Raw genomic sequence first — 14,378 nt, forward strand, 5'->3', positions numbered from 1 at the left:
ATCTGCTGGAGTGACCCATAAGTTTTGTTTAAAGAAACTGAAAACTGAATTTCTTTCTGAATGGGCAAAAATGGGTGGGTAGTAACAGATGCTAATCAAAATAGATTTCTCAGTTGATGAACCTATTGTCTCTAAGCATTTTACATTAATATTTTCAATTAAAAACCTTGTCCTTCGCTAATTTTTCAGCAGTTAGGATATAAACATCAGTCAACATGACCACCAACCCGCTTACTTTTCTTGCCCTAAAGTGAAAAGTAAGGAACTAACACCTGGTAATAAGTTACTAGAACCGGAATGATTAAAATATTTTTGAGTTTTGTTCTGAAGGAACGCAGAACATTCAAGTGCTCAATTACTCCAAAGGAACAAGCCAATTTAACAAGCCAATTCAAATCCTTCTCAGAGAGCATTTTGAATGGGGCAAATCTGTTCCAAGCTTGAAATAAATGGATTTCCTGTGTCATGCACACCTCTAACAATGAACTCCAGCACTCAGGATCTGTTCACTTTATACAGATTTAAACTTGCTCCTATTTGATTGATATAACATGAATTTAGCCAGATTTCAAAGGCATTTCTTTTCTACTAAAGATTGCATGCTATGTTGAAAGATGTCTTTTCACTGACTGGATTATAAGCCTGGACATGTTTTGCTAAATGCAAATTATTGCTCTACTACTGATATCCAAAATAATCTAAACTTAATAGAGAGAGTAGTGGAATTTCATGAAATTGGAAGTCAAAAATAGCAATATTGTAGTATCTTTTTAGGACTATTAAATCTTATTGGACTTCCTATTGGCAACTTCATGTGTTACTTTCAATTAACCAAAGTTTAGAACCATTTCTGAATATTCTGATTAATTTCCCAAAAATGTAAATTGGAGTAGTAAATTCTTTTCTGAAAGTAACCTGCCAAAGTTGATTTCCTGAGGCAGTGCCTAAAGTGATTTAGAAGCATTTGTTGGCTTCTAAACTGATGGAGCTTAAGGTAACCTTAAGGAAATATGGTTTAACTTGCCTCTTGTTTTATTTTCTTCAGCAAAGGGGAACCATTTTCACATAGGCTGGATACAATACCAGATTCATCAGACTCCTGTTTGATGACGTCTTGCAGGTCATCCACCAGGTGAGTTGGTGTTTGAGGCTAACAGGAAGAGAGAGAAATGCACATGAACAGCAGAAAATGCCTTATAGTAGAGCTAAAACCCAGAGGTTTATTTAATTTGGTGTGGAGCTCCTGGATTGCTTCCCAAAATTGTCACAAAAATTTAATGTGACCTCAGGAAAAGAAATGGTATTATCTACATTTCAATCACTATAGGCGCAAATTAAATTAAATCCAATTTGATCCTACTAACTTTCGGCATGCAGTTCTTGGCTTGTTATAGCCAAGTGTAGTCATGTTCCTCCATTCCCAAAGATTATGTCCTACCGGAGCTTCCCAAGAAACCTCATTAAATCACCCACTAGCTTCCTATTTCTTTTTTTATCACTTCTGAAATTCTGACAGGCCTTCACTTTGGCCAGGCTGGATGCAAACATGCTTTCTCCTGTCTGTTCGGGTACTACAAAAGTATTTCCTTTTATCAGTGTGTATGTTTTTCATTGCTCTCTCTACAAAGAAGCCCAATGACTTAAATAAATAAATCCTATCCTAAAGAAATTTCAGGGTAAGACAGCATGACTTCTGTTTATCAGTTCTTCTGCAGGCCATTGGTTGCATATATCTTTCTGAGTTCACCACAATGAACGCTATCTGCCTTTCCCTAGGTCTGTACATTTGTATTAATGTCATTTCATCTTTATATATTTTCATTTTTGCTTGTTTTATTTTTCTGACTTCTGGTCATATGGCTGTTAACAAAGGTTTGCCTGATCATTAAATTAGTGCCCTTTTTTCTTACCAGCATTTTTAAGGGTCCGTATTTTAATTCTTGAGCTGCAATTGCATTTTTAAATGGAGTTGGCGTTCGAGGAGAACTCTCTAATATTGATCTTTTGATAGCTGGAGTTCTGAAACTTATCAAAGTGAAAGAAATAAAGAGTTGGGGGAGGGGCAAGAGAGAGAAAAACAAGTTTCAAGACATTAGTTGAAACATTTTGCTTAGAATGCAACTACTAGAGTATTGCAACAATTAGAATGTGTTACAGCTGTAAATTCCCAGTTTCACTCTCCCATTTATATTATGGAAATATTCATACTGGCTTGTTGTACAAGCAAGCTACATGTATTTATTTATTTGTTTGTTAAACTTATTTGCACACAATTATTCAAACACTTAGAAGATGATACAGAATAATGAATTTGTTTAGCACTGTACATCTAGTCCTCATTAACCAACAGTTTGAAGTTATGATAGTGCTGAAAAAGGGGGCCGGTCACCTTTCTTCATAGTTGTAGCAGTCCCAGCCTCCCCGTGGTCCTATAATCACAATCTGGCCACTCATCAACTGGCTCACAATTGCAACAGTCACAGCATCATTGTCATAAGATCACCATTTATTTCCAACCTTCACTGCTGGTTTCTCACAAGCAAAGTCAATGGGAAAGCTGGCAGGAAGTAGCAAATGGCGATCACAAGACTAATGGGGCCCAGGAACTATGCGGCATTTGCCCTTGTAAGTCAGCACATAAGTCACATGATGCTGCACTTTACAACTGTATCGCTTAGCAACACAGTTGCTGGTCTCAATTACCACTGTTAAACAAGGCCTATCTGTTTTTTAATTTCAACATCAATTGTTTAAATAAAGTAAATTACCTGGTGTAAATGAAGTACTTATTGTGAATATAGAATGAACCTATACAGGTAGTCCTCTACTTACAACAGTTTGTTTAGTGACCGTTTGAAGTTACAACGGCACTGAAAAAAGTGACTTATTACCATTTTCCACCATTGCATGCTGAATTTTCACCATTTCACCAATGACCATTGCAGCATCTCCATGGTCACATGGTTACATTCGGATGCCTGACAACTGACTCAACTTTATGACAATTGCAGTGCCCCGGGATCATGTGATCCCCTTTTGCAACCTTCTGATAAGCAAAGTCAATGGGGAAGCCAGAGTCACTGACCAACCATGTTTCTGCTTTAAGAACTGCAGTGATTCACTTAACGAATGTGGCACGAAAAGTCATAAAATGGGACAAAACTCAGTTAACAAATTTCTCACTTAGCACATAAAGTTTGGCTCCATTGTGGTCATAAGTTGAGGACTACCTATATTATATATTTTACAAACAGTTATAGAAAGGATTCTGCTGTAAAGGGATAATATGAGACGTAACTCTCAAACCCATGACAAAACTCTCTTTATGTATCTTGCCACCTTAATTATATTGAAAGGTGCTTTAAGCACCAAGCTATCTTTCACTGAGAAAGGAGAAAATAATTTGCACAGCAATTCCACACACATACAAAATATCTACAACATTCTCACTGAGAGTTGAAACTGCTGTCAAAAGTATAATTTAAGAGGACTTACGAATTATTTTCTTTCTGGCTCTTAAATCCTTGGTCTTTTTGAAGAGGTGTTGTACCGACTTTGTGATTACACAGTGGAGTGGAACTTAAAATGGGATTCTCCAGATCCAGACTTTCTTGGATAGAAGAAGTGCTGAAGAACTGCAAATGTATATTTTTATGGAATTAATGGTTTTTAGCTTTTGAAACAGTGTAATCAAGTAAAACCAAGAGAAGTGAAGAAAAGGAACTCACAGTGTAACTTTGTGCATCAGTACTAATTTCATCTAAGAGTCTGTATGCTGTTATGCATTTTGATTACTGTATTTCCAAAATTTTACATTTCTATTACTTAAGCCTATTCAAATCTGTTTTTTTTAGATTTGTTCCAAGATGATATTTAAAGAGTAACTACCTGTTTCAGTGGAATTTTAGCTATCAGGGAAGAACAAATTTGCTTTCTGAAGATTGTTGAATCCTCCAGCTAAAGTAGAACAAACATAGGATTTTTTTTTTAATAGAAACAAGTAAAAAAATATAATTTCCTATTTTCTTTGTTAAAACATTACTTTGCTTTAACAGCATGGGTAGTAAAGGATGCACAGAGCTTTTAAAATGTAAATATTTGATTTTGTTTGCAAAAGACTGTTACCATTTAGAAAAGAAACCCAGAACTGCAGTACTAGTAAAGATGAATTCATTAACTCATCATTTTAATTGTTCCAAGAAAAGGTCCAGCAGTTTATTTAAGCAAACACTTTTATGTTTAAATCTTCTATGTCACCAAGACAATTTAAGTATATCCATTCAACTGATTTGTAAGTCACATTGCACAGTTCCTCCAATACCCCCCAAATTTATTTTCATTATTAGGTTAATGTGATTTTCTTTTTTAAAAATGAACTTGTTAGTACATAATTTGGAAGTTATTGTTTAGCCCAAATTCTGGGATTATATGAAACATCCTGCAAAATGGATGAAATAAAAAATGATTACGGGAAATAGGAATGCTAATTTTGGACAGATGAAGGAAATTACAAGGCAGAATAAAGCAAACAGACAACAAATCCTCCCCAAATCATCAAGAATTAAGTATACAGGTAAGTTAGATTGTTTGCTCTCTAAACTCAACAGTGGGTAGATTCAAAATCAGAATGCAATTAACAAGCACAGCAGAGATTAGTCATTTGCCCCAAAGATTAGTTTCTCCGTGTTGTTAACACTTTACTGACTTAGAGAATTAGTAACATTTAAACAAAGTTGCTCTACCTGGGAAGGAGAGAAAGGCAGGCTTTTGACAGGGGAATGCTTAGGAGTTGAGCTGCTGACTTCAGCAAGAATGAAGGACTTATTATGACCATTGGCTAAATGGTTCATGGAATGGCTTCTCTTTGCACGCAGAATGACCAATGGAGCTGGGCCACATTTGGAGCCAGTCAAGGACTTTGGTAAGGCAAAGGAATCCTGACTCAACATGGCTTTGCTCAAGTCTGCAAGAGGGTGTCCTTCAGGCCTACACACACTGCTGTCTGTTTTCTGAAGCTGTGGGGTTCTGTCTGAGGGAACCTGTGTAGGTGAAGCATTTGATGTTTCTGAGCATTCAAAACTGCTGAGATCACCCCATGACGACAGATCCTGGAAACAATGGGGGAAGCCACGAGTCTATGAGAGAGTGCATATTCCTCCCACCTATTTTAAGAAGCTCAACTGAATTACTAACACAGAATTAACCAAAGGAGAAAGATTGGTTCCTTTTAATTGAGTTTGACCCAATTGTGATACTTTTCCAAAATGTAAAAATTTAAGATACAAATCATCCTAATGATATATTCCAAAAAAGAACAAGCTTTATCTCAAACTGGCTGTTCATTCAATTATAAAGTCTTGTTACACAAATATATTTTACTGACTAAACTTATACAATAGCAACATCCTTAAATGGAAAATTGTGTATCAATCAATATTTATAATGTTATAAATGTCATGTATTTTTAGTTTATTAAAACTCTTGTCGCAAATTACAGTGCTTAAAAGTAACACATATTCTTACTCTTCAGTTAGAATCTTTAAAAATACAATGATTTTATTGAAATTGTGATAAAAAAAAACCCATCAGCACTATAAAAAAGCTGGGATCCAGAAGTCTAATATATTACTGAAATAGGAGATGAAAAAAGTGACTTATGACTGTTTTTCAGATACGATCTTTTTTTTTTTTTGCTTTAATTTATATGCCGCCCTTCTCCGGAGACTCAGGGCGGCTTACAATCCGTTAAGCAATAGCCTTCATACTTTTGTATATTTATACTTTGTGGTATCCCCATGATCTTATGTGTAAAATTTAGATGCTTGGCAACTGGTTCATACTCACGACCATTGCTGTGTCCCAAGGTCATGTGATCACCTTTTAGGACCTTCTGACAAGCAAAGTCAATGGGGAAGCCACATTCACTTAACAACCGTGTTGCTAACCTAACAACTGCAGTGATTCACTTAACAAATGTGGCAAGAAAAGTCGTAAAACGGGGCAAAACTCACTTAACAAATTTCTCACTTAGCAACAGAAATGTTGGGCTACTTGTGATCGTGAGTAAAGGACTACCGTGTTTCCCTGAAAATAAGACCGTCTTATATTTTTTGAACCCCAAAATAAACGCTTGGCCTTATTTTCGATGTGGTCTTATTATTTTGGGGCGCATTGAGCAAGATGGGGCTCCTCATGCCGTTTTACCAGATTTCCAGCTCTGTCTCCCTAAACCTAACCAGAAGAAATGGCAGGGACCGGCTGCGCAAGCGTTTAAATATTTTTGGGGAGGGCTTATTTTATCGCATGTGCTCAAAAGCCCGACTGGGCTTATTATCAGGGGATGTCTTATTTTTAGGGAAACAGGGTACCTGTATTTAGCCTTTTGTGCTGGTGGCCTGAACATTTAGTAAAGAATGACCATATATATAAGAAAACATTACAGCTGTAAACATAGCAGGCAGATTCCCCTAACAGTCACATTTTCAGAAAATGATCATTCTACTTACGGAATCTATTAGCTGAAGTGTTTCTGCAAATTCTAAAAGATTCTTAACATTATCCAGGAAGTTACTCTGGTGAACAATCATGCACCTTGCAGGGGATGCACTTTCTTCAGGCAAGCAGCCATGGTCCATGGGTGGGGATGCAGTGCAGTGATGCTCCCCCAAAGAGGAAATGGCTGCACCATTACCGCTGGTTCTGGTATTGTCTGCAATCGTGGTGCTGTGCCATCCTGGATAATCTGAAGTGTGATTCTGAGTCTAAAAAGAGGGGGAAGCGGGGATGAGAAGGGAAAGTGGAGAAAGAAAAAGGCAGAAGGAACTTAGTAATGAAATTGCACAAGGCGTCAGATGGCTGTTAAAGGAAAAGATAAAAGTGGTTGCATCACTTAAGCACTTAATGCCTATGAAACAGTTGTCAAGATGTTTCCTTTCATCAGTGCAGCAAGAGCGGGTTTTAGAAGGGTAGATGATTTATAGCTCTCATTTTGGCATTACCTCATTTTGGGCAACAACTCTGCATCCTGGGCAAGTAAGTATAATTTTAAGCCACATAATCATGGCGTTGTTTCACCAAAGTAGCTCTATTTATTTTCCTGGTGAGAAGCAAGGAAATAGCAGATTTTCTCTAATGCAAGCTCACGCTTGTCTGTACCTAAAGGATTTAGAAGTTAAATCTTTTAGGTCTGCTCTATTATCACATCTGAAGTTACCTGAACTGGTCTGATTTATTTTTATGGGTCAAGATTAGAACTAGCATCAACTTTTTTGGGACTTTTTCCTATCCCTGTTTAGCACTACAGCTTACACCAATGCAATGGAAAGGCTGTAAAATCAATGTGGTTAAGAAAGCAGAAAAGCAAATTAATAGAAGTCTCTTTATAGTATCACCATGCAAGACAAGAAATTGCAAAATGTAAGACGAAAATTAGACGTGGCCAAACTAACATGGCATCATGCACACAGTTGCCTTGTCGTATTAACTAGAAATTAAATATTGACAGAATTCAATTATGCACAGAGGTTTCTGCTGGCTACCACTTGGGGTTTTTCTGCAATACCTGTATTAATTCATTTCATAAATTGGTTTGTTATTTTTCCTTTTTAAAAGAAACAGGGAGGGAAAACAAATTTATCTATTAAAGTACCGTAATACTTCGGTTTGATGCATGCAGTTATGGAATCTAACTTTCCTTAAAGAAAACATGAAGAAGATCATGACATGACTTGGACTGTGATTCCCAAACCACTTGGAATTGAAGTCTCCCAAGCCAATTAAACTAGATGCAACATGTCCACGATGCAATATGTACGCCAAAAGTGGCCCAGGCAAATGATGCTTGTGGTATTCTGAAAAGCAGCAGGTAAGCAGGGTGTGGACAGAGAAAGGCTTCACTCTTTGCCTGCTTCTTTCCTGTTGCTCACTTGCTTCTGAGAAGAGCGCTACTGGGGTTTGGGCGGAGGGAAGAGCTACATACAGTATGTCTTGTATTATTATTATTATGGTTGGTTGCACAATAAGCCAGATGTTTAGACTGGATTTGGCATTTGTATCTATTTATTGAGTCCTTCCCAAGGACTTCAGGTAGGCAGGTGCTGTTTGATGGTATTAAAAGGAATTGTTGCAGAATGTGGGCTGTTCAAGTAAAGCTACCTTTTCCAATTGACCGATGGTGATTTTCTCAATGTCAATTATGTTCAAGTGGTGCGCCAGTTATTTTGGAGTTGCATCCAAGGTGCCTACTACTATTGCTCCTTTAATATTCTTGCCTGCTATTGTCCTCACAACAACACTGCAAGGTGGTTTGCACTAAGAGAGAGTTGACTGCCCCAAGCCACCACTCACATGGCTTTCATACTTAAGTCTAAAACTTAAGACTTCTGGTTTTTAGGACAGTACCTTCACCATTACATCAAAATGGCTTTAATATGTGTTAAACGTTTAATATATAAAGGAAGAATCAACACAATTGTCCACTTGGATTCCTCTCAAGTTTTCGTTTTTCTGCCCCTAAGTTCAATTCATCCTATTTCTACAGTGGGTTGACTGTGCATGTTTTTTTTAAAACTGCATACAAATTATAGATCTTTCTGTGTATACTTGTTCCCATAGATGCATTTTGCATGCTATTTTGTCTAGCATGTTTTTTGTGCAAACAAGCAATAACTCATTTCTCTAGGTAATATCAACTACTAAAAGAATTTCTGAGTATATTATTCACTTTTGCACATATTTCTTCATCAGAGAACTGCAAAATCCAAATGGCTTTTCATTTTCCATTATTTTGGAAGTGTGAAAGGACACATTGGGTGAAAAGGGTGGCCATTAAATTAAATATTCTATGGAAGTTTCAGAATCACAGGACAAAATAACATGTAGCTGATGAAATGCACCATGGAGAAACAAAATGCAAGAGTTAGACACTACATTTCCATTATGCAAAGTAATGTAAGTTCTTCATTTCTCATATTTCATCTCAGCATAAATCAGGTAAGAAGGCTATAATATTTTGTCCCAGTCAATGGAAATATAGAGTCCCAATTAGTAACATATAAAAAGAGAGAAAATGAAGGAAGAGGAAGAGAGAGAAAAAGTGAAGAGAAGCACTGGGGTAAAGCTGCTATCCCTCCGTCCAAATACATGGGGACATTCTTACTGGTAATGCCTGCTGCCCTTTCAGTTCATTCTCAGTCGACATTAGTAGCAATTCTAATTCCTTTATTCGTTTTTCTTTCTCAGGGTCTTCATCATTATAGTGTCTCTGAAATTAAGAGTTAAGGGAAAAGAGAAAGTAAAGGCCCAGCCAGATGCTGCAGTCACCATGATAAGAATGGCCCGTGCCATGTTGTAGATAGGCCTAAGAGACTGCTACCAACTGAAGAATGTCTCCACTAAACTTTTACAGAGATTCATGTTGAGAACATGAGACTAAAGATATCATTCTGGAGTGATTTCTAACTTTTCACCTCATTTCAACATTGCATCCTCTCTCATCTCCTTTTTAGAATGTAAATATAACACTGGTTTCCCTGATAACTGGGTTGAGCAAATGAGAGGTTAAATTCAACCAAGTATGCCTCCTTTCCTGGAATATATTTCCCCCTTCTGCTTTTGCAGTTTTTCTTCACCAAATCTGAGTATATGTTGCTCAGCCAGTTTCTTCTAAACCAGTGTTTCCCTATCTTGTAAATCTGAAGATGTGTAGACTTCAACTCCCGGAATTCCACATCTTTTCAAGACTGGAATAAAATTTGCTAGCAGTAGAGCTAGCCACAGCATTTTATCTACAAAATTACTTCTTTAACATTTGCCATAAAACATGAAAGACCTTTGCTTTTGCTTGACTACAAAATAAAGTATTTGCATCTAATTTGCACACCAGATCTACATCAAATTGACTCTTCAAATTATCTTTAAAATAATCTACCTGAATAGCTGCAGCAGCTGGCTGGGGTACATTAACAATATTTACATGAAGTGCTACTGGATATGGGATCTGAGGAGAGACCTATGCCAAAAAAATGAACAAAACAAAACACAAATAAAAAAATGTAAATTATTTGTCATGCTAAAATACTTCCTAATTACATAACTGGCTTAAAGAAACAACAAAAGCTTTCACATTAATCATTCTATTTCCTTGAAATGCAACTGTGTGTTCTTTTGAAGTTAATAATTTCAAATAAAAAATTACGAAGTTCTCAAGTTGCCAGGTAATTAGTAACGAAAACAACCCTAACAAATTGGTAGCATCATGACCACTACCATTAGGGCCACTCCTGGAATGATAGATTTGTTATTATATCCAGCAGAAAATTAAATAATTCTGTTCTTGACTTTTAGAATTAATTGCTGGTTTACAATAGACCTTTAAAGCTTCATAAACATTAACAGTAAAATATGGATAAACCATTATGGCAGTGAATTTAGAATATCATGTTCTATATTACAGCCCAGATATGAAGAACAGAACAAAATTACCTATTGTGTTACCTTACATAAAAATGCACAACCCTGTGATGCTACCCACATCTCACCAAGTCCTGAAATAAAGTTTTTCTATCCAAGTGTATTTCACCTCAACATTTCATTTTACCTCAAATGTTATGCAAATTAAAATTAAAAACCCAAAGAAAATATACATACTTGTCTTATAAGTTGACATTTTCTGAGTCCTGGCAAATTCTGAATAGTTTTTCTATACTTTCAAATTATTCCATGCATAATAACCAATTACATTTTTAAAAAGGGCCTTGCTGGATTTTTGGAGATTTTCTTAGATCTATTTTATGCAATTAGTAATGATTATGGTATGTATCAGTGATGGCTAACCTTTTTGCCATCGCGTGCCAGGAGGGGGGGGCGGGGGAGGGTTGTACGTGCGAGCCCACACCGATAATTCTATGCACCCTGTCCTGCACATGCAACACCCCCCCCCCCGCTCCTGGCACGTGATGGTAGCCTCTCTAGGAGTCTCTGGAGACTGGGGACAGCAAAAAAATGTCACTTCCTGTCCCACCGGGAGTTGGGAAATGGGCTGTTTCAGGCCTTTGGAGGGCCTCCGAGGGAGTGGGAAAGGCTGTTTTTGCCCTCCGCAGATGTATAGAGAGGATCTGGAGCCAGGTAAGAAAGAACCCCCCCCCCCTTGGAGGCAGGAAACAGCCTGTTTCCCTACTTCTGGTGGGCCCAGAAGGCCCGAAAATCAGCTGGCTGGTGCATGCATGCACGCCAGAGCTGAGCTGGCGTGCCCACTGATATGGCTACGTGTGCCACCTGTGGCACGCATGCCATAGGTTCGCCATCACGGGTATATATCCATGTACAATGTATTTGCATAAACTAATTACTTGGTCTCTAGCCAGTTTATAAACTGGCAGATGTATAGATTAGGAGAAAGGTATATATTTAAATCCAAAGGAAGTGTAAGTTTTTTCTTTGCATTAACTTCCAATGTATTATTAAAATTAAAAAATTAAAACATTTAAAGTATCATCAAAGCAAGATAATAGATGCCTCTCTGCATTTACTCCACTGTGATCTAGAGCAGTGTTTCCCAAACTTGACCCTTTGAAGATGTATGGACTTCAACTCCCAGAATTCCTCAACCAGGCATACTGGTTGGGGAATTCTGGGAATTGGAAGTTCATGCATCTTAAAATAGCCAAGTTTGGGAAACACTGATCTAGAGTCAAAAATATTGAGCTATCTGAGCATATTTACTGACAAGAGTTGTTTACAAGAAGAAGCAATTTAGAGAGCGATCCTACAGAAGTTCAGGCAAAAGGAGTTCCATTTTAAGCAGGCTTTATTCTCAGTAAAGTCAATACAGGCCTGCTTTCAGAGGGCAATCCTATGTGCATTTATTTAGAAAAACTCCGTGTTTAGTGCAATACATTTACACAAAGATCTACAAGTTAACTGAGAAATCCTAATTAGCATTTTTTCTGGCCACCTGGTATAATCTAGGAGTATCTAATACTGTAATGTTGATCCAACCAAAAGCTATGTAAACCTCATTGGTACTTTGGATCACAGACGCTTCCTATCCAAACAAAATACTACTGTCAAATTGATGCAACAGCACAATTTCAACTGCTGGGAAATCTAACTTTTAATCCAAATGTTTCCATTAGCTTACATTTTGCGTCTCAGAAATGTGGTAATACGAATAGTCACTGGCCGCTGCAGCTTGACTGTCTGTTGCCAGATGCACAGAAGGTGGAGTATGGGTAAAACCCATTAAATGATTGTTCTTTGGAAAACCTGAAGGCTGGTTGACTTTTGAAGCCTCTTGAAGATAACCTTCTTGTTCAACCTTTCGACGCATTGTAGAATTCCAATGGTTTTTGATAGCATTATCAGTTCTGCACAAAAACATTGGCAAAAGAAATATATATATATATATTCATATATATATATTGCACAAATAGAACTTTCAGACCTGATTATGTTGACTGGGAGGAAACAATTATTTTATTACTATGAGTTTTACTTAATGTTTCAGAATTCTAATAGGAGTTTCCTATGCAGGTTCAAGATGCTTATTTCACTCTGTATTTTAGTTATTCCTTTTTAAAACTAGCCACAAAATACAATAATACATAGCTGCATACAAAGCAAATCTTCCGCCACTTCTGAACCCAACTCATGTTAGTCTTCTCCGATCCCAGACACTGCATCCTTAACATAAAGTTCAAATGGGGACATGGAGCAACTTCCTGATTTTTTTTGGTATAATGTATCAGGGCTCTTCGCTTGTGAAATATAAAGAGAATCTGACATGCTAATAGGAACCTGGCTGCATGAAACCAATGCACATATTTAATGCAAAAAGAAAAAAGAAAAAAGGATTGCCTCCTCCCACCCTCCAGTCCAGATTAATGAATTAAACCAACTAAATAGGCAAGTGAAAGAAATAGCTGCTTGAAGTCAAGTTCTATATGGAGATACCCCAAATCAATAGGCATCCATCTAAGAAATACATGATCAACAAGAATCTGTAGCATTATTAATGTTGCTTGAATTTAATGAAAACCTTATGAAAACATTGAAAAAATATTATGTAAACCTTTATGAAAATAAGTTATTCTTCCCAAGTTCCTCGTGAGGCTAGAAGTTGTTAAAGGGATGGATGGAATTAATCAGTTCCATAAGGTAATCTACAAACAGCAATTGGTAACAGGTCTTATCTATTACTTCTAGTTACAGGGACAAAACAATTGTTGCTAACAGTTGACTACTATACTTAGGACCTATTTCCAGCTTTTCCATATGCTCATCAGAAAAATGGATTGCCAAAGTGTTTGGTCCACTCTAGCATAGCTTGATCATACAATAGGCAGTCTCTAGTAGGATTTTTTTTTTTTTTGCAATCTTTAAAAGACATCAAGATATCAATATGTTCACTACAAGCACTTTGTACATTAATTAGAAAAAAAGGAAGTTGATTATGCTTCCTCTTTTTTTGCATCCACAGGAATCTGAATAGCAGGACATGGATACATGTCACACATACAGCACTCATAGAAATGTCCATAAGCCAGTGTCCCTTCTCATCTAATTCTGATTGTTATTGAAGTATTAAATACAATGCTTCTTGCTTACTGGCAATACAGGAGATGATCTATGTAATCAAATGAAGGAATCTATAGATCAGACATAATTGAGAAAATGGCCTCTAAAAGAAGCTCTAGTAATAAAGACTCAACACAAAACATACATCTTATCTAACTTGTTCCTGCAATCACACAAAATGTAGATGGGAAAATTGGCTTAGTTCACAATGTTATATGTTATTCTTCACATTCCTGTGTGCATAGTTTTTTCCCTTGATACCTGCATTTTCTCTAGACTTTGTGATACTATTTTGCAGACATTAAGGCAAGAGCAGGCATTTTGGGGGGCTGAGGGTTCAAAGAATTTTTTAAAAATCCATTATTTGGGCTTGGTGTGTATGACTGGTGGATCACTTAGAGGAAATCTGTGATTCTGAAGGGAAGAAGATGGAAATGCAAGTGTTTTACTTCACAAAACTGTTAACTTGATTTATCCCCACTTCTTTGCTGTTGCTAAACACAACCTTTAAGATGTGTAGCTGTATATTTTAGCCCTTCTGCTGTTAGCATGCACTGCTATGATCTAATGGTACCCCACAACTCACGAGTTTCAGACGGACCCTTGTATGAAAAACTTGAACAAAAAATACAATAGGAAAAAGTAATATTAAGCAAAAAAAATTGCTGCAAAAGCATGCATTAGGAAAACTGGATATAAAAATGTATTAGAAATATGCACAAAAACGCATCCGAATTTTGTAGATTTTGTTTGAAAGATACAGTAGAACTAAATAAACTTTAATTAAAAAAATTATAAATGGA

General features: G+C 36.8%; 1 protein-coding gene across 8 annotated transcripts in view; it reads right to left on the bottom strand.

The window, feature by feature from the left end:
- The window catches only part of MYB (MYB proto-oncogene, transcription factor), a 39,964-nt gene that overhangs the window by 13,670 nt on the left and 11,916 nt on the right, over positions 1 to 14,378 (bottom strand). For 2 of the 8 annotated variants that reach the window (XM_070952420.1, XM_070952393.1), the window contains exons 6-12: positions 12,140 to 12,365; positions 9,929 to 10,009; positions 9,158 to 9,262; positions 6,507 to 6,761; positions 3,496 to 3,635; positions 1,911 to 2,025; positions 1,025 to 1,150 (exon numbers count right to left, since the gene is read on the bottom strand). In XM_070952420.1, coding sequence (XP_070808521.1) covers positions 1,025 to 1,150; positions 1,911 to 2,025; positions 3,496 to 3,635; positions 6,507 to 6,761; positions 9,158 to 9,262; positions 9,929 to 10,009; positions 12,140 to 12,365 — 1,048 coding nt within the window. Of the gene's footprint in view, positions 1 to 1,024; positions 1,151 to 1,910; positions 2,026 to 3,495; positions 3,636 to 4,742; positions 5,109 to 6,506; positions 6,762 to 9,157; positions 9,263 to 9,928; positions 10,010 to 12,139; positions 12,366 to 14,378 lie in introns of all 8 variants that reach the window. The other 6 variants (XM_070952378.1, XM_070952386.1, XM_070952369.1 and 3 more) reach the window with 6 other exon arrangements.

Source organism: Pituophis catenifer, unplaced genomic scaffold (assembly GCF_029215685.1).
Source record: "Pituophis catenifer annectens isolate HBS135680 unplaced genomic scaffold, rPitCat1.0.hap2 SCAF_1, whole genome shotgun sequence".
NCBI lineage: Eukaryota > Metazoa > Chordata > Lepidosauria > Squamata > Colubridae > Pituophis > Pituophis catenifer.